This window comes from Mandrillus leucophaeus, unplaced genomic scaffold (genome assembly GCF_000951045.1).
Source record: "Mandrillus leucophaeus isolate KB7577 unplaced genomic scaffold, Mleu.le_1.0 Scaffold206, whole genome shotgun sequence".
NCBI classification, from domain to species: Eukaryota; Metazoa; Chordata; class Mammalia; order Primates; family Cercopithecidae; genus Mandrillus; species Mandrillus leucophaeus.
The window spans coordinates 3040131-3060407 of NW_012102099.1; the positions used below are offsets into that span (position 1 = coordinate 3040131).

At 49.5% G+C, this 20277-nt stretch overlaps 1 protein-coding gene across 2 annotated transcripts in view; it reads right to left on the reverse strand.

The window, feature by feature from the left end:
- ANGPT4 (angiopoietin 4) overlaps positions 1 to 20277 on the reverse strand; it is a 42611-nt gene that overhangs the window by 2140 nt on the left and 20194 nt on the right. For both annotated transcript variants that reach the window (XM_011979851.1, XM_011979852.1), the window contains exons 2-7: positions 15548 to 15703; positions 13663 to 13784; positions 10407 to 10654; positions 6500 to 6615; positions 5053 to 5154; positions 3471 to 3637 (exon numbers count right to left, since the gene is read on the reverse strand). In XM_011979851.1, the coding sequence (XP_011835241.1) occupies positions 3471 to 3637; positions 5053 to 5154; positions 6500 to 6615; positions 10407 to 10654; positions 13663 to 13784; positions 15548 to 15703 (911 nt within the window). The remainder of the gene's footprint in view (positions 1 to 3470; positions 3638 to 5052; positions 5155 to 6499; positions 6616 to 10406; positions 10655 to 13662; positions 13785 to 15547; positions 15704 to 20277) is intronic.

Here is a 20277-nt window from a genome sequence, read left to right on the forward strand (position 1 = left end):
GGCTCAAGCAATCCTCCCACCTCAGCCTCCTGAGTAAATGGGACTATGGGCACGTGCCACCAGGCCCAGCTGATGTTTGTATTTTTTGTTAAGATAGGGTCTCACTTCGTTGCCCAGGCTGGTCTTGAACACGTGAGCTCAAGTAATCTGCCTGCCTCAGCCTCCCAAAGCACTGGGATTACAGATGTGAGCCACCGTGCCCGGCAACATTTCTCTTTCTCTCTTTCTCTCTTTCTTTCTCTCTTTCTCTCTTTCTCTCTTTCTCTCTTTCTTTCTTTCTTTCTTTCTTTTTCTTTTTGCATCTGCTATGTGTCAGGCATTGTTCAAAGTGCTTTGCCTAGGTTAACTCATTCTCATTTAATCCTCACAACACCCTATTCCCATTTTACACATGCGAAAACAGAAATCCCAAGAGCCAAAGAAACCTGCTCAAGTCTCAGAATGAATGAGGGTCAGAGCCACATGCCAGCCTAGTGTGGCCTGACTTGGGAGCCTATGTGCACTTTGCTCCCCAGCTGATGATGATCTGGCAACCCCAGCCCCATCACACCTCCTCACAATCACCCACCTCTTCCAAGAAACTTTCCCTGACCACACCAGCCCCCATGGATCTGGGCTCCAGGGCACCCCAGCTCTGCAGCTTCGACATCTGCGGCCAGCCGGGTGAGGGTTTCTATTTCTTTGCCAGGCTCTGTGGCCTTGGTGGGCATGTCCAACCCTGCCTGGTGATGAAGACCATGAGATCTGGGGGCAGAAAGCCTGGATTCAAATTCCAGCTCTGCCACTTGATAGCTGCATGGCCTTGGAGGATTGTCTCACCCCACTGAGCCTCAATTTCTTCATCTGTTACAGTGGTAACAAGAGTGAAATTAACAGTGCTGCTGTCGTTTGTTATTGTGATTTGGTGATGTCAGTGTGTGAAGTGTGAAGAGCAGTGCCCGGGGTGACTGCTCAACACATTCAGTGCTTGTTATTATTTGGCCCTTGGCAGATGGTTGGGCCTGGTTGGAGAGAATGCGGGGTGTTTGTACAGCAGGGTTGGGGGAGGCTGGCAGCCGAAGTAGGGAGCCAATTTGGGAGCAATTAAAAAGGTCCTGCTGAGGCTGGGCAGGGTGGCTTATGCCTGTAATCCCTGCACTTTGGGAGGCTGAGGCAGGCTGATTGCTTGACCCCAGGAGTTCGAGATCAGCCTGGCAACATAGGGAAACCCTGTTTCTATAAAAAATACAAAAATTAGCTGGGCATAGTGGTGCATGCCTGTAATCCCAGCTACTTGAGGGGGCTGAGGTGAGAAGGTCACTGGAGCCTGGGAGGTCTGGGAGGTCAAGGTTGTAGTGAGCTGTGATCATGCCACTGCACTCCAGCCTGAGCAATAGAGTGAGACCCTGTCTAAAAAAAAAAAAAAAAAAAAAGAAAAGAAAAATAAAACGGAAAATAAAATAAAAAAGGTCTTGCTGGGTGGAGGCAAGAGGATGGCAGATGTGGCCAAGGAAGCTCAAGGAAGCTCTTGTACCTCCAGGACAGGGCCTGAGAAATTCACCAGTGGGAATTCAGAGGGAATACAGGGCCTGGGTATGTGGTTGGCCCGGTCACCACACCTCCAGTCACAGACTGTGTCTGTCACCAGGGAAATGAGACTTAATCATTCTCTGTGTAGAAAAGACTTGGGAGGCTCCCTCAGCTTCCTTTTAGGCACTTACTATGTCTGGGGATGGGAACAGCAGTGCTCCCAGAAAGCAGTCCAGTGAAGGGTATGAAGGGCTGCCTTGGGACAGTGATTGTAATTTATTTGCTGAGTGTTTACTACATGCCAGGCACTGTGTTAATGCTTCACGTGCAGTATCTCATTCAGGCCTCATCACACCCTTTTTGAGGTAGGTATGCCTAAGGCACCCATTCTACATATGAAAAGGTGAAGGGACTTGCTCAGGGTCATTCAGGGAAGTAGGGATGGAGTCAGGACTTAAGCTTTTGCTTTGGTGGCCAGTGGCTTAAATGGAACTCAACATGGTGTTGTAGCTACTCACTGGTCAGGTGTGAGGAGTAGGGGGACATCCAAGGAATTTTTCATTCCGCTCTGGACCTCACATTATCAGGTTGGTATGGATCCCATAAGGAGGGATGTCAGAACCTGGGCAACCTGTTTCTATAAAAACAGGGAAACCCTGTTTCTATAAAAAATACAAAAATTAGCTGTGCATGGTGGTGCATGCCTGTAATCCCAGCTACTTGGGAGGCTGAGGTGGGAAGGTCATTGGAGCCTGGGAGGTCTGGGAGGTCAAGGCTGCAGTAAGCTGTGATCACACCACTGCACTCCAGCCTGGGCAACAGAGTGAGACCCTGCCTCAAAAAAGCCTTTGCTTTGGTGGCCAGTGGCTTAAATGGGACTCAGCTGGAGGAAAGAATGGGGACATATCACTGAGAAGTTCTCAGAAGTGGAATCAGGCATAAAGTTCAGGAGGACAGAGAGTCATTCAGAGATTCCTTGGGAGGAAGCGACCTTCCCATCAGTGGAGGTATTCCAGTACAGCTGGATGATGATTGCAACTATGAAGGGAATCTATGAAGAACCAGATGACATGTGAGGTTTTTTGCAGCCCTGTGAGTGTGAGTGTATAAATCCAATTTTTTCCTGGTTCAGAGATAGCCAGGACCCAGGCTTAACTAAAAGATCCTTAAATTTCTCTGAGAGGCAATGTCATGTTGTGGAGACATCATGAGTTTTGGCAGCGGGGAGATCTGAGTTCAAATCCCAGCTCATTTAACTTGTAACTTTGGGCAGGATACTTAAACTTGGTGTCTCAGTTTCCATATTACTAAAGTAGGTACAGTAATGCCTACCTCAAAGTGTTGTGGGGAAGATTAAATGGAATAATGGTGCCTGGAACATAGTAGGTGCTCAATAAATGCTAATTCCTTTTCCCAAATATACCAAGAACCAGGCTGAGGACAGGGTGAGAAACCTTGATCATCTTACAATATCGTCATGTTTAAGCTCATCCTGCTATTGAAGAAGCAGAAGCTCAGAGAAGCCAGACTGCCTTGTCCAAATTCCCAAAGCAAGCTGGAGCAAGGCCACAATGAGTGCAGGAATTTCAACTTCTGGCCCAGGGACCCTTCCACCCAACCCCGGGCATAGGACAGGCTGGGAAAGTCACCTCCTTTTGCTTCTGGGTCTCTGTAAAAAGGCTGACTTGGGGTGACTGACCTTGGAAGACCCCTTCTTGCTCCTCAGATGGCAGCGCCGGTGACATTCTTTCCACTCCACCCAGTGGCTAGGACATGCTGAGTGCTAACCAGCCGCTTCCAGATCCCATGACGCGTACCCAAATGGGGGACAGATGGCAGGAACAGGAGACGCCCAGAGACTGACCCTTGGAGCAGACTCTGTAGACACTAGCCTGGGGACCCCAGCCCACCCACTAGCCTGAAGACCCCAGCCCCCACACCGGTCTGGGCCCTGAGCCCACCTGTATAGCTGGTTCTCGCTGCCCAGGTGGAAATGTTCATAGTGGGCATAGGCCTCGTGGCCTTCCCAGTCTTGCAGCTCCACACGGAGAGAGTAGGCTGCCCTTCTGGTGAGCTGGTGCACCACCTCATTGCCCAGCCAGTGCTCCCCGGCTGGGTCTCCGAAGCCCTATAGGGAGGGGAGCGTTGGGTGAGACTCATGCTGAGGAGGAGGCCATGTCCCTGGCTGAGGAGATGGGCTGGGCCAGGCTCCAGGGCTACTTATACAAAACCACTGTGCTTAATGATCGAGTTCATAAGTACAGTGTAGGCAGGCCTGGGAGTGGGAGCCCTCCACCTGCTACAGGGAAAAGACTAAGATTTTTGTAAGTGTAAAAGCCTGTTAAAAGTTACTGAAATCACATTCCTCTGAAGTTCAAGAACAGGAACACTAATCTTTGGTGACTACCTTTGGTGGAGTATTGACTGTGAGGGGGCACAAAGTGGGCCTCTGGGGTGCTGGGAGTGTTGTACATCTAGCTCTGAGTGGTGGTCATGTGGTTGAATACATATGTAAAGGTTCACTGAGACTTACACTTTATTTGTGTGCTTAGCCACATGTATGTTAAACCTTAACAAAAATTAAATAAGTATTTCAATCAGCTACATAAATAGAGCAAACTTTGTTCAGTGACAGCGCAGCCACTGCAAGATTTCAGCAACACAGAAATGTAAAACTGAGAGTGTGGGGAATGTCATGTCCCAATGCCCTTGGACAGAACAAGAATTCAGCACCAAGGACAGGGGCACACCCAAAGCCCGCTCCCCAATTTAGTCACCATGCAGTGCGGATTAGCCTGATGGTTAATATTCAGTGCTCTTTTGTGTACTTCTGCACCTGGACACCCTATTCCTCCTTGCCATTTTAATTATTGTTTAAAACCCAATTAGTTCAAAACACTCATAACTTAATTTGGTATTTATTTTTAAGTACTCCCTAAATGAACAGCAAGCAGACGCAAATAACAGAACTGCTATATCACCTTGTGGGAATCTTTTTCTATTTGTTTGGCTTTGAAAACTTTAAGAGTTTTTAAGTATTTTAAGTCAGCTTGACAAAAAATCCTTTATTCAAACCTAATTAAAAAATTGGAAAACAATCGGGTTTCTCTTCTGATAAAATACATGTGATCTTTGGCCCTGCAATTCCTCATTGATGAATCTCTCCTGCAGATATGACCATAGGTGTATGAAAAGACAAGAAACTTCATTAAAGTACTGCAGTCAGGGGTGACTGGGGGGGATTTTTATTCTGTCCCTTCCTTTGTATTCTTTAAAAAATTGGCAATGTATATGTATTATTTTTTAAAAAAATTAAAACAAAAATAAAGCTAAGCTTTTTTTCTTAGAACATATGTCAAAGCTTTCAAAAAGAACATTCAAATTCAGGTGATGGGGTACCATAAAGCAGATGTGCACTGTCAACTTTAGATGAGTTGATTTTTTCTGGGGGAGGAATGAGGGCAAAGCAGTCCCCTTCCAACAGCCCAACCCCTGCCCCAAGTTTCAGGGCTGAACGGCCCCTCCCCAAGGCAGCAGGGTTACCTGTTTATAATCCTTCCAGTTCCGCTGGAAATTAACGGTGCCATTCTCACGGCGCTGGATGAGGGTCCACCTGCCTCCACTGCTCTGCAGGTCACAGAACACCTGGAGGGGGTGGGCAAGGCACAGCTGGGAGCCCTTGGAGGCAGCCAGAGGCCAGGTCTGTGCTGGCCCAAATATGGCTAGGCTGACAGACCCCCACAGAGCAACAGGTGAGCCTGGGGGTCCTGGGCATCAGAAAGATCCAGGCTCAAATTGCCCATCCATTGCCATCATTTTTCTAAAGTGGTGGGTAAGTAATGACCTCTCAGAGCCTTCCTCTTTTCATTTGTAAAATGGAGGTTCATACCTTAACCTCTTTGTGCCTCAGTCTCTCATCTGCAAACTGGGGTTGTGAAAATTAAATGAGATGAGTCATGTAAAGTGTTTAGAACAGTGCCTGGCACATACTAGGTAAATGGAAGCTTGACCTCTTTTTGTTGAAAAGAGAGTTTAGCAGGTGTGTGAGAAGTGTAAAAGACAACCTGGAGACAAACAGAGGCATTCTCTTTGGTATATTAAGAGAGGGTGAAAGGAAATAGAGCAATGGTGGCTAACACCTGTAATCCTAGCAATTTAGGCGCGAGGAGGGAGGATCGCTTGAGCCCAAGAGTTTGAGACCAGCCTAGGAACATAGGGAGACTTTGTCCCTACAAAATATTTAACAATTTTAGCCAGGGCATGGTGGCATGTGTCTGTAGTCCCAGTTACTTGGAAGGCTGAGGCAGGAGGATCATTCGAGCCCAGGAGGTCAAGGCTGCAGTGAGCTGTGATCATGCCATTGCACTCCAGCCTGGGCACCAGAGCAAGACCCTATCTCAAAAAAAAAAAAAAAAAAAAAAAAGGAAATTGTGAAGTTGGAATCTGCTAGTTGTTTCCCTTCTAGGCCTGGCTCTCAGACCCTCCCTCCTGACATCCGTGCTCTTCTCTGTCACCCTCCTTATCGGATGACTTGACCTTAAATTTTAGGACAACCTTGGGAGCCACTCATTGAAAACGGTGGCACCTCCATTAGCCCTGGTTTCTAATTTCCACATGGGGCAGAACCCCAAGTCCTGCCTTCAATATGTGAACTAGAAAGAAACATTTTTGGGCTAAGGCCCTGAAATTTTGTGGGTTGTTTGTAATATCAGCTATCATCATCTTAACCAACACAGAACTATTTCCTGCTGTTCCAATGAAAGCACCTCTAAAGTGATGCTGGTGAAGGATACACTGCCAACTTTGGGAACTTCTGCTTATCTCCACAATCTGACCCCCGACTGCTGGGGGTTTCAGAAGTCAAAACTATCCCTACACCTCTGGTATTTCAGATACTGGACAAAGTCCCGATGGAGCAGGGGGGTGTCTGTCTGGGAAGCCCTTGGCTCAGTACCCTCTAACAGCCACAGTTCCCAGGGAGCCCCCTAACCTTTCTGGGCTTCGTTGCATTGGACACCTGGATGGTGTAGACACCACTGGCGCTGGCCCCAGAGCGCTGGATCTCTGCACAGTCCTGGAACACCTGCTCACCTGCCGTTATGAAGGCTGCAAAGGGACAACACAAAAGTCAGCTGGAGATGGGCAAGGAAAGAGAGAAGGGTCCAAGTGGGCATGCCTGCCTGCTTTGTGCCAGGTTCTGGGTTGGGAGGTGCTGGGGACAGGGAGATGAGTCAGACCTGGGAAGATTTCGTAGAGGAGGTGACAGTAAGCTGGGACCTGTACAATGAGCGGGAGTTGCCCAATGGGGAAGGGGAAGGTGTTCCAGGCAGAGGAAACAGCATATGCAAAGGCCCCAAGGTAGGAAGGGCCCTAGTGTGTGAAGAAGACAGGGCATGAGGAGGGGAACTGAGGCTGAGGCCAAGGAAAGGAAATGACTCACACGATGAGAGAGGAGTTGAGACCAGGGAGGCTCCTTGTTGTTTGATGAAACTGAGAGGGTACAACGAGGCTGGCACAGAGAAGGTGGGAAAGGAAAAGGAGAGAGGAAGCTGAGATTTCAGCAGGGCGGGCCAGGTCAGCCTTGAATGCCAGGCTGAGGAGCCCAGATTATCTGGGCTGAGAAAGAGCACTCTGTCCAGGGTGTGGAGTGGGGGCTGGAGGGGATGAGACTCAAAGCTGAGAGGCCAGAGAGGAGGCTGCTAGAGTTTTCTGGGAGAGAGTTACTGGGGCCTGAACTCCAGTGAGGCACTTCCCATTTCACAGACCAGGAAACTGAGGCCCAAGAGTGAGGCAACTGGCCCAAGGACACACAGCCAGGTAAGGCAGAACCTTCCTTCTTTGGAGCTCCCTTGGGTGGGAAGCTGTGAGTTCCCCTCCATAGCCCACCCTTTTGGCTGGATCTCCCTGCTGCCCTGGACATAGGCTCCCTCATTCTGTCCTCCCTGGAAGCTGACAGCTGGCCTTAAAGGGCCCCTGTTTCTTCCCTCTGGACTACATGAGATCAGGATAGTATTAATGACCAAAACTTACCAGGGGTTTCTAGGCCTGGCCTGGAAAAAGTGACTTGACAGATAAAGTGCAGAGATTTAAAATCTCCTCTGTCTCAATTAGTGGAATCAGTTAGAGGTTTGAACTATAATTCTACCAGAATCCAGTCTCTCTGGGTAGGCAGGTACACAGGATGGGGCTACAATTCCAGATGGATAGGTCGTCAAAACCAATGAGGAACCAGGAGGCTACGACAGGGTGGGACTTCCTGGTTTGGCTTTACATCTGAACTTCAGGGATCCCAGATCCTAGATCTGGGGCACTTGTCCGGAGAAGGCTATTGCTCTCATGTCACAAATGAGGTGACAAAGACCCCCAAATCCATCCCAGTTCACCCACAAGCATTTCCTGGGCAGGGGTCTCCACTGCCCTACCTGTCGGCACCCCCCTAGCTCCCCATGGGGAATGGAGTCCAGCCAAGCATGAGGAGGCTGTTGTCCTCATGGTGAGAAGGGATAGGCTGAACCTCACCCAGTAAGGCAAGGACAGAGCCAGGGTTGGCCTGAGATTTCCAGCCACCCTTTCCAAGGCTCTGCTCACTGTTACTTTCCTTAGTTTACAACAATGTCAATAACAATAACAACAATAATATCAACACTAAAAGTGAAATATTCACCATGTATTGTAGTGTTTCCAAGGTGCCATGTAATGCCAGGGGTAGTTTGGGACCAGGAAAAATATTTTTGGGAGGCATAAGAATAGGATGGACTGATATTGACATGTAATGGTTTGACCTGGTCCTCCTCTGAATATCTGGGCTGGTACTTTGCACCAGTTTCCCTCGCTTTTGGCCATAGGCACTGTGCTGAACCCTTTTGTATGCCTGAACTTATCTGATTCTCTGTGTAAGAACTCCATGAGATTATTATTCCCATTTTACAGGTAAGAAAAATTGAGGCTCTGAGAAGTTAAATAAATGACTTGTATGAAGTTCCAGTGCCAATAAGTGAAGGAGCCAGGGCTTGAACTCTGGCCCATCTGACTGCAAAACCAGTGCCCTTCCTCCTACACATCTCCCCTTGGATTTCCACCACTGAGCATACGTAAGGTTGGGCAAACAGCCTGCATTAACAATTGCTGCTTTTATATCGTGCACAGGTTAGGTCTTTTCTGCCTGTGCCCTTGTCCTTGTAAACCTTCTGAACCAAACTCCCCACTGCCTGAAAACATCAGAAGACTTGACTCTTTTCTCCTTTCACCAGCCTCCACCTGACTAGGACAAAGCTAGGCAGAGAGCTAGTGCTCCCTTCCTGCTAGACTTCAAGAATGCCTGGTTCCTGTGCCCCATCTCCAACCAACCCTCTCTTCTACACCTGGCGACTGAGTCTGTCCTTCAGTTTCTCCATCCAGAAGGGGGTGAAAGCAGCTGCCTAGTGTCCTTCCCTGGTGATAGTGGAGCACAGGGGACAGGGTGTTTGGGCAAAAGGTGCCCAAGATGAGGTGCCCAACACAACCTCCTACTCAGACGATTGAGTAGACATTCAGCCTCAGCTGGGGACTGGGTTAGCCGTGGGTTAGTGGGAGGTGTTGGGCCCAGGCCCTGTGCCTTGGGCTGAGCTACAAGAAACCCACACATAGGATGAATTCAGGTAGCTCACGGCCAGGTCTATGCATAAGCCAGTAATGGGTTCAGGTTAATATACATGTCGCGGTTTAGAAGGTGTCTACTTTTCCTGCCTGTAGCTTCCTTATGCCTCAAGTCCCTACTCAGCAGTGTCTGTCAGACTTAGATGGAGCCAGGTGGGATCCTCTGCCCTCCAATCCTTGTCAGCACTGGTGGCGCCTGGAGTGCCATCACTATTGGGTCTTAAAGGCTTTCCAGCCTTCCCTTATGGATCTAGGAGCAGCAGCAGCCCCTTTGATCTTTCTCTCTCATCAAGCCATCTCTACACATGGTTCCAATCAGAGCTTCTTGAAAGTAGTCCCACTCTGTTCAAAAGCCTCCCATGCCCCTGCTAGCCTCAGGCTAAGAGCCCTTCTCCTTCGCACAGCCTTTGGACCTGTCTGTTTTCATGGTCTAGAAACTTCAGGAACACTGATAGCTGAGCATCTGGCACATATTTGGCACTCAAAAACTGTATTTCTTTCTCCTTCCCTCTGGGACTCATAGACCAGGGATCGAACATTTTTGCAAGGGACAGGGGCTGTGACTGTGCATTCACTGCTGTATCTCCAGCACCCAGCCCTGGGCCTGGAACACAGTAAGTGCTTAGTAAATGTTTGTTGACTGAGTGATTGCCACTGGGGCCAAGAATGCCTTGGATAACCCAAGTAGGCTGTGGTAGGAGGAGTCAGTGAGGCCCTGGGAGGCTGGCCTAGCATTGTTTTCCTGCCCCAGAAGCCAGGGCCAGGGATGCCTCTTCACTTCTGTTTGGCCCTCTTGGGCTTAGGGACAGAGGCATTAAGATGAGAGAGGTCCTTGGGGTGCATTGAATCCAACCTCCCAGTTCCTCCGCATTCTATAGCTAGGGAAACTGAGGCCCAGGGAGGGGTAGGACAAGCCCAAGAAAGTGCGGCTGGAGAGTGAATCCTGGAGACCGAACTTGTCAGTCTGGACTGCTGTTGCCCTTATCCTCCCCTCCAAAACCCACGGGTAAACTGAGGCCAAGGGAGCGGCAGGGGCATGCCCAAGGTGACACACTGAATTAGGGGACAGGGCCTGGATTGAGATTGTTGTTGCTGACATTGTTATTACTGTTTATTGTTATTTCTGTTTCACAGATGGTCGGGGAGGGTGGGGCCCGCAATGGCCCCCAGGTACCCAGAGACCCTGGAGTGTGAGCAGGGTCTCCCTCCCATCTCCCACCCGTCTTTATCCTCACTGGGGCGCACTCCGCTCACTCACTCACCGGGAGCCGAGGCGTTAACCCTTTCTTGCACCAGGTCCCGCAACAACAGCAGCAGCTGGCTCAGGCTGTGCTGCTGGTCCTGTAGGAGGCTGGAGTTGTGCCTGACATCCCGCAGGCGGAGCTCGATGTTGGTGAGGGCGGCGCTCTGGCGGCTCAGCGTGTTCAGCAGCTTCGCCTTCTTGCTGAGGATGCTGGCCAGCTCCTCCTGCTGCTTGGTCTCCAGGGCCTGCAACCGCTTCTCGAGCTCGCTGCGGGGTAGGGGGCGCACAGAGATGAGCCTGGCATCCTCGCGAAGCATGCACCCCGGCCCTGGAGTCCCTGCAGCCTGACAATGAGACTCAAGTGTGGTGGAACGTCCTGTGGCCACTGTAGGCACAGGTTGAGGAGAGGAGAAAATAGGTATCCGGCCCTGGAGTAATATAGATTGAGGTTTAGTGGAAGAAAGAGGTGGTGTGGGAGGGACACCAGCAACTGGGTAGCTATTATCAAATCCCAAATGTGCTTGCTTTTTGACCCAGCAGTCTACTCTCAGGAGATATCCTCTAGGGAGCATGGGCAAGAATGGCCCTGTAGACTTGCTTCTAATAGAAAAATAAACAAACAAAAAACAATATAGCCTAGATGGCCAACAGCCAGGACTGGCTGAATCCGTTGCGTTTTGGTGTCCCTGGAAATGTTCCGCAGTCATGAAGAAGGAGGCATTTGCACAGAATTGGAAAGATGCCCAGGACTTGGGGCATATCAAGTCTAACCCCATGTGTGGCAAGAGAAGAAAGAAAGAAAGTATTAATGTAAATATAGAGAAATGGGGTGAACATATAGGAGAAGGCTGGAAAGACCACAGTGGTGCCTGTGTTTGCGGATAATATGAAAGAAATTCCCTCAAGGACTGTGACTTCTGCAGTGCAGGTTTGAGTGAATGGAGATAGAGAGGAGGAAGATGGCGGCAGGATGGAGGGCCCAGCTTTCACTTTTATTTTGTACAGGTTCCTGTTGTCTGAGATATTATAATAATCAAGAGACTTTTTTTTTTTTTTTTTTTGTAATGGGTTTAGAAGCAAAGAGGAGTTTTTCAAAAGAAAGCTTCTGACTCAGCTCTTTCTTTTTGGGCATTTTATCCTCCAGATTTGCTCACATGTGTGTGAAATGAGATATAGTAATGTTGCTCATCATATCACTGGTTGGATTAGTAAAAGGCTGGAAACAACCTTAATATCCATTAACTGGGGACTGCAGAAATAAAAGCAGGGACCACACATGGTGGAGCATTGTAAAGGTGGAGAAAAGAATGAGCAAGCATGTCATGCAGTTATAGAATCTTTCTAAGGTAACTGAATAATAATTTATAAAAACAAGGTACAAACAAGTAGTAGGCTACATTTGGGCTTAAAAAGGATAAAAACGGGAGTGTACAGATGCTTCAAAACGTATGATGGGGCTACGTCCTAATAAAGCCATCGTAAGTTGAAAGTGTCGTAAGTCAAAAACGCATTTGATACACCTAACCTGCTGAACATCCTAGCTTAGCCTAGGCCACCTTAAACAGGCCTAGAACACTTACATTAGCCTGTGGTTGGGCACAATCATCTAGCACAAAGCCTATTTTATAACAAAATATTGAACAGTTTATGTAAGGTATCGAATATTGTAATGAAAGAGAAAAACACAATGGTTGTATGGGTACTCAAAGTACGGTTTCTATTGCATGTGTATCACTTTTGTACCATTGTTAAGTCACAAAATTGTAAGCCCAACCATTGTAAGTTAACAATCTTCTGTATGTAGGTGTTTGCATGTTCATAAGAAACCCTGGAATGTCAGCTTATAGAATGTCAGCTTCATGAGGAAAGGGACTTCTGTCTCTTTGTTCACTTCTATATCCACAGTGTCTATAATAGTGCCTAACACAAGAAAAGAGTTCAAAAAATAATTGTTGGTTGAATGAATGGAAGGGTACACAAGAAACTAGGAATAGTGGCTACCTCTGGCTTGGGTGGGTGGCTGAGGAACAGGGCTGGGAGGGAGACATTTTACTGTATATCCACTTGTGCCGACTCCTTCTGCAGACTAAGAAAATGAGTCCAGCTAGGGCAGAAGAAATTTCCTCTGGACACCCAATTATGCTGCAGGAAAAGAGAGAATTGGGGCACACTGAAATTCTAGAATTCCTGCTCTGCCTTCACAGGCCAAGAGTTTACTGATGACATCCTCTATCCTCATTGATTTCTAGACACCTGGTGCTAATTTAGAGTCATTGAAAGTGTCCCAGTCCTTGCCACTGAGACCTTGGGTTGGGAGAATAAGAAGATGGGCAGACTGTCATTAATTGCACCCAGATCAGAGAGCTGGGGGATCTTCTGGCCTTATCCTGAACCAGCATGTGAACAACAACATCTGGCCTGATTCACAGGCCTGTGGCTTGTTCAGTGGATCGATTTTGCCTTCTCCAGAACCCTGACTTTGGCAGTTTTTTTCTTCACTCAGCTTGAAATGGAGATGAAATCAGCCTTAGCTGCCAGATTTTTCTGCTTTATCTAAACCTCATGACCATTTTTTTTCGGTAATTTAAAGAGTGTTCCCCTGATGCCTATTTGCTTATAAACGCAAAGACTCTCTGACAGTGCAGACAAGAACCTGGTAGCTGTGGTTTCTTCTGGGAAAGGAAGCAGGTAGACAGCACCAGATTTATTTATTTGCAAAGAAGTAAAACCAATAAAATTTACAGGGTGAGTAGTATGGTGGGTGAATTAGATCTCAATAAAGCTGTTAAAATTTATGAGATAAATAAAAGAAGGAGGAAAGGAAGGAAGGAAAGGGAAAGAATTAGGGTGTCCTGGGCTCCAGGAAAATGCCTATCCCCTGTCCCACCCAGTGCAGGGGCCAGGCAATGTGCCTGCTTGGCCCATAGCCCAGCCCCATACCCAATCTCATTTCCAGCCTCAGTCTGGGCTGCAACCCTGGTTTCAGTCCCTCCCCAGCAGGGGCTATTCCCAGCTCTAGTTTCAGCCCTAACTCCCAGAATACCTCCTTGCCCCAGTCCTAATCCAAGCTCCTAGCTCCAGCAGCAGGCCCTATCCCAGACACCAGCCCACATCCAGCTTCCAGTCCTGGCTCCAGCCTCAATCCCAGCACTGGTTCTGGTGCCCGCCATAGGTCCTAAATAGTCTATCTATTTAGTCTACCAAAAACTATCTTGTCTGCACTCCAGCCCCAGCCCCAGCCCCTGTCCCAGTCTGGTGCCAGGTGCCACACCCACCTGTTTTGGCCCTGAAGCTGCTGGAGCTTCTGCCTCTGTAGCAGCAGCTGGTTCTCCAGCTTGTTGGTGGAAAGGAAGGTCTCCGGCATCTGGGCATCCATTCTTGATGTCTGGTTCAGGAGCTGCCCCAGCAAGCAGAAGCAGGTAGGGGGCTACGTAAGTACTACAGGAGCCTTGCCCAACCACCCACCTGCCCACAGGCCCTGCCACTCTAGAAACTTACCCATTTCCACTCTCCCAGTCATAGTTCCCGTGGTTACTCCTTCACAGGCCCTAACTTAGCTTATGATCTGCTTCCTAAATTTGCCTTTCTCCATCACTGCAATGGCAGCTCCATTCTCCCTGCTGCTTAGGCCCCAAGAGCCGTCATCCTTGTCCCCCACATCCAACCCATCTGTAGGGCCTGTCTGCCCTGCCTTCCAGGTGGTACCTGACCACTTCTCTCCTGCTCTGTGGCCCTCACTCTGGCCCTGGACTCCTCCCTCGCTCCCTGCAATCTAGGCCCTATTCAGCAGCCTGGGACTGCCTCTTAAAACATGTTTGCTCTGTTCAAAAGCTTCCTGTGGCTCCCATCTCATGCAGCAGAAATGCCCCAGTCCTCACCATGGCCTGCAAGGCCCTGTGGTGTGATCTGTCCCTATGACTTCTCCAGCCCCTTGCCTGCCACTCTCCTCCTGGTCACTCCAGCATACGGTTCTCCTGATGTTCTTGAACCCACCAGCATGTCCATCCTCCCTCTAGGCCTTTGCACGTGCTACGTCCCCTGTCTAGAGTACTCTCTTCAGTAAGCCTTGCTGCAGCCCTACCTTCTCTGTGGCCCTTCTTGGCCTTGCTGTACGAACTTGCAGCTCTCATCCTTCCCAACACTCCCAGTGCACCCCCTCTTGCTCTCTCTTCCATGCTATTTTCTCCTTAGCGCTGTCACTGGCTAACATATACAGCCATGTCTTGCTTAATGACTGAAAAATGTAAGAAAGTCGTCATTAGGCAATTTAGTCATTCTGCAAACATCATAGCATGTACTTACAAAAATCTAGATGGTATAGCTGCCTGCACTCCTAGGCTATATGAGGCAGCCTATTGCTCCTAAGCTACAAATCCATGCAGCATGTGACTGCAATACTATAGGCAGTTATGACACGGCGGGAAGTATTTCTGTATGTGTATCTAAACATAGACAAGGTACAATGAAAACAGCATGTGATACTCTTATGGGACCGCTGTTGTCTATGTGGCAAGGTGTTCACTGAAACACTGTTAAGCAGCGCATAACCATGTATGTCACCCATCTTTTTGTTTTCAGGGGAAGCTCCACAGGAGTAGGAATGTGTGCCTGCTTTGTTTCCTGCTATATACTAGAACCAGTCTTCTCAAGCAGTGCCTGGCACACAGGGGATCAAACAAACAAATGGGCACAAACTTGTGTCTGTCTGTTACTCACTTTTTCATCCACTGACTTCCCTACCCTTCATTTATTCACTAGTTCTTTCCCTGCTCTTTGCTGCTCAGATACCTCCTCTCTCCAAGTCCTTGGCCCCAGGGGCCCAGTGAATTGTTTCTTATCCATCTTCCCCTGGTGCATTGTAAGCCCTCTGAGGGCAGGGGGCTGTGCTACTATACCCCTCACCCCAGTGCCCAGCACAGACCTGGGCACTGAAGTTACAGAGGCAGAAAAGCCAAACCCAGCATCCATCCCCCTGGGCTCATAGCTTGGAAGGAGATTGTTTTATGAGAAGGTCATCAGGCAGGAGGGACCCAGGGGGCTACAGGCCCAGAGGAGGCCTTGACCCTACCTAGGGTCAGAGATCAAGATAAGATGACTGGGGCTATGAGCCAGCCTGGCCAGCCACAGGCCTTCAGTGCCCACTCAGTCACCCTCTGTTACCTGAGCCTCCATGTCGATCAGCTTGCGGGTCTGGGCAGTGGTCTGGTTCAGGAGGCTGGTGCCCAGCTCTAGCATGGGGGCCGTCTGATTCTGGGCCATTTGCTGCTGGACCTGCACCAGCTTCGACCTCAAGGTCATCTTGATGGCCCTCTCTAGCTGTGGGAGACCATGGGCTGGGGTCACGGGGGAGGGGCTGGGGGAAGCCCCCTGTCCCTCCCACGTGTCATCATGGGAGGGCACTGAGCAGCCACATGAGGCCTCCCTGGCTCAGAACATGCCGGGCCAGGTCAGGCCACCATTACCTCTTGCCTGAACTATCCCAGTAGGTTTTTCCTTGGGAGGGATTTATATGCCTGTTTTGTCTGCCTCTCTGCTTCCATCCTTGTCCCCTGCACAGTCCATCCCCCACTAGGCAGCCAGAGGGATCCTGCTAAACCTGTCAAGTCACACTCCTCCTCTGCTCAAAATCTTTCCAGGGTTCCTATCTCACACAGAGGAAAAGCCATGGCTGCAGGTTCCTCCACGACTGGGCCTGTCACTACTCTCTCATTCCTCTCCTATCCCCCTCTCCATCACTTACTTCAATCCCAATGCAATGCCTCCATGACATCCCTCCAACGAAGCAGGCATGCACCCACAAGTTGTTCCCTCACTGTTCCCTCTGGAATCCTCCCCCAGCGCTGATCCCCATCTGCATGGCACACACCCTCATGCTGCTTCAGCTTTCTTCATACCACTTATCACCACTTGACTTTTTAAAATCACTACCTCTGTTTTTATCTGTCTGTTGTCTGTTTCTCTCTCTAGAATGTCAATTCCATGAAGCCAGGGACTTGGTGTTGCTCACTACCTTGTTTCTGTGTTTAGCACAATGCATGGTGCACAGTGAGTGCTCATAAATGTGTGTTCAATGAATTGTTGAAAAAGGGGAAACAGCAAGGGTCAGAGCACAGCGCCCAATCGCATGCTCCTTCCCCAGCTTCCTCGGGGCGAGCCAGCCAGCAGGGAGTGGGAATGCATCTCTCCCTTGTACAAAGAGTTTGCGGGTCCGTTGGCCAAGCTGTGCTTTTGATTTTCAGATCTCCTCCATCTGCCAAATGGGGCTGGACTGGCCAGTCTCCAAGGGTTCTCCCAGCTCTGATGTTCTGGGATCCCACGTGCAAATGTTCATTTCTTTGACAGGGCTGCTCTCTTTCCCAAGGGCAGGAGAGCTGTTCTGGCATGACACCAGTATCCTGTTGTAAAGGTGAACAGTGTGTTCTCAGGGCTCAGTGCCTGCGGGCAGAAAGCCGGCTCCCATCCACCATTGCCTCTCCATTCAGCACACATGCTGGCCTCTCACCACGCCCCCCACCCCCGTCCCTGGCTCCTTCCCTGGCTCCTTCCCTTGCCCTCTCACTCAGTCTTTCAGAAGGTCCAACTGGACAGCTCCCAGGGTCTCTGGAAGATGGGTGCTCCCCTGGAGAGGTGGTGACCCTGGCTCGGGCCAGGCTCCAGCCACTTCCTCCTTCATCTCTTCTCCCCTCTTCCATCTTGACTGTTCACTCCCATCCCTTCCTCACCCTGGAGTGTTTCAAAGGGAGCAAGTTCCATTATCAAATCCTGCAGCGGGTGCTTGTAGGCGGTAGTAGTACTGGTTATAGCTGTGTTTCTCAAAGTGTGGTTCTTCTGAGAGCTCATTAAAAATGCGAATTTCCAGGTCCCACCCCAGACCTCCTGAACCGGAAACTCTTAATGATGCCCAGACATCTGTGGTTAACAACCCCCCTGGCTGAGTCAGATGCCTGCTCAAGTGTGAGAGCCCTTGATGCAGAGATGGCAGCAGAGACTGAAAACCAGAGAGACCCCCTTCCTTCTTTCCCTGCGTCATTAGCCCACCCCCTCCCTGCAGCACACAAGCATGCGCCAACAGCTCCCATCTAAAAACTAACTCCACAGCCTCTCTGGCTGCTTCTCCAATTTCTCTGATCTCTTCAACACAAAACTTCTACAGGTTGTCTCATTTTCTCACCTCCATACCCACCCTCACTTAAAAGAAAACATAACGTTAATAATATAATGATGTTACATTTCACACACACAAAAAAGCATAGAGGCCAGGTGCAGTGGCTCACACCTGTAATCCCAGTACTTTGGGAGGCTAAGGAGGGTGGATCATTTGAGCCCAGGAGTTTGAGACCAGCCTGCGCAACATGGCGAAACTCCATCTCTACTAAAAATACAAAAATTAGCCAGGCATAGTGGCACAAGCCTGTGGTCTTAGCTACCCAGGAGACTGAGGCAGGAGGATTGCTGGAACCTGGGAGGCAGAGGTTGCGGTGAGCTGAGATGATACCACTGCACTCCAGCCTGGGTAACAAAGTGAGATCGTGTCTCAAAAAAAAAAAAAAAAAAAAAAAGTATAGAGAATAAATATAACCCATAGTGTTCATTCTTCTGTATACCTCCAGTCACGTCTCTCCATCCTGGGAGGCCCCTTTGCCTTCTGAGGTCTCACTGTTGCCCAGGCTGGAGTGCAGTGATGTGATCATGGCTCACTGCAGCCTCAAACTCCTGACTTCAAGCAATCCTCCCACCTCCCAAATAGCTGGCACTATGGGTGAGCACCACGACGCCCAGTTCCCCCTTCGCTCTTTAATTCGCCTTGTCATAGATAGCTGTCCTTGTCACTGCACTCAAGGAACACTTTTGTGTCGTCATCTTGCTTGACATCTCAGGAGTGATCACCTGGATGGCCACTCCCTGTTGCTGGATGACTTCCCCCCAATCCTGGCTTCCTCCTAGCCCCTAATCACCCACTCTCTGACTCTTCCTTTACAGACTCCTACATGGCAGGGCTCCCATGGCCCAGTCCTGGGTCCTTGTCTCTATGTACATTCACTCCCAAGGTCAGGGGTTCTTAATGAAGAACCACAGGCTCCATGAACTTGAGCGAGAAAAAAAATCACATTTTTTTGTCCACTAATCTGCAATTAAAATTTGGCATTTCCTTCAGTTATGAGCTTAGGTCACAAACCACAGCTGTACTAGCAGGTCCTGAGAGTCATTACCAATAGAAATCCCAAATATTTTCTTATCACAACACATTCTTACAGTATCTTAAAACACTGTTTTTACTCACTGTGACTTTGGAATTATGGACATCACACCCACCACTGGATAATGCTATGCCTGATCACAGATTTTATTTTTCATATTTTGCTTATGATTTTCATATTACTGAGTGTTCCTATGCTTTGATTTTATCCATTTCTGAGAAAGGAAACTTCACCAGGACCAGATGCCAAGGGGTCTGAGGCTCCAAATGCATCAGGGCCCTGCCCGAGGTGCTGAGATCAGTCTTTGGAGTTCCACATACCCCTGGTTGATGGGGCCATCACCATCTCCCACCCAGACTTCTCCCCTGCATGTCCCCAACTCACCATCTCTGCATGGTTTCCAATGAGCATCTCGAGCCCAGTGTGAAACTCTTCGATCCTCAGCTCCACTGCCCCTGTCTCTGCAACTCCCACCCCATTCTTCCAAGTCTTTCCCATCTCAGGAAATGGCCCCACCCAGTTCTGAAGCCCCAGACCCAGACCTCAATCTTAACTTCTCTTTTTCTTAGTGGCCACACTCAACCCCCCAGTAAGTACTGCCCACTGTGATCCCAGTGTGGATTTCAAATCTGTTTACTCTCCTTATTCTGGGCCAGGCTTCCCTCCTCCCCATGAGTCTGCCTTTTTGTGCCTTCCTACCTCTAACCCCTCTGTCAGCTCCCAGGAGATTCTAATGTATGGCTGGCTGGGCCCACCAGCATGGATAAGGACAAACACAACTACACCAAGTTTGGTCTTAGGCTTTTTCAGACGTCATTGACCTCCTAGAACCTAAATTATAAAACAGACATCCAGGTACTGAGCACCTGCTCCAAGTGGTCAAACAGCAAATTCATGCCTGAGGTGAGACTTTCCCAGGCATCTTCCCCAAGCTTCTTATTTGCCTGAACATGGACAAACTGAGGCCCAAAAGTCTTGCCCAAGGTCACCATCTGGCAGGCTAGGCTCTAAGACTCCTTGCCTGAGGGTTGCAGAGCTGAGCTGGTGATTCAGGGCAGCTCAGTGTCCTCTCGAGTGATTGGAGATCCCCAAGCACCTCACTGGTCCCCAACTTGTCCTGCAGTTGCGAGTGGCTGGGCAGAGCAAAGGCTACCCACAGCTGAAGCCCATCACCCAATTTGCCACACCCGCCCACCAGCACAGGCCCTGGGATGGATAATCTGGGCCAGATGGGCTCAGTTAGGCTGAGCTGGGCTCTGGAGGCTAACATTGGCCTGGGTGGTGGGAGCCGGGTCTGGCCCACGGCTCAGGCACCAGCTGGAAGGGCAGGGGACAGATCCCAATGGAGGAACTGACCCAACATGGGATTTACTGCTCTCTATGCCCTGTACCAACTCCAGGATTAGACCTGCCCCTTCTCCATCACTCTCAGGCTGCCGAATTCTCAGGCCTATGATGGCTAAAAAGGCCCGACCTCTCATCACCCTTCCAGCCGGCAAAGAGGCTGAACTTCGGTCCCTGGTCTACTGCCCCCTCCCCTTGGCCCTGGGTTTGAGTTCTGGCTCTGCCATACTCTCATTGTGAGCCCTTGGAGAGTACCATGTTTCTCTGAGCCCCACTTTACAGATCTGTGTCATGGGTCAGCACACTCTGCTCCTTGCTGGGGAGAGGGCTTTTCAAAAGGGTCCTGAA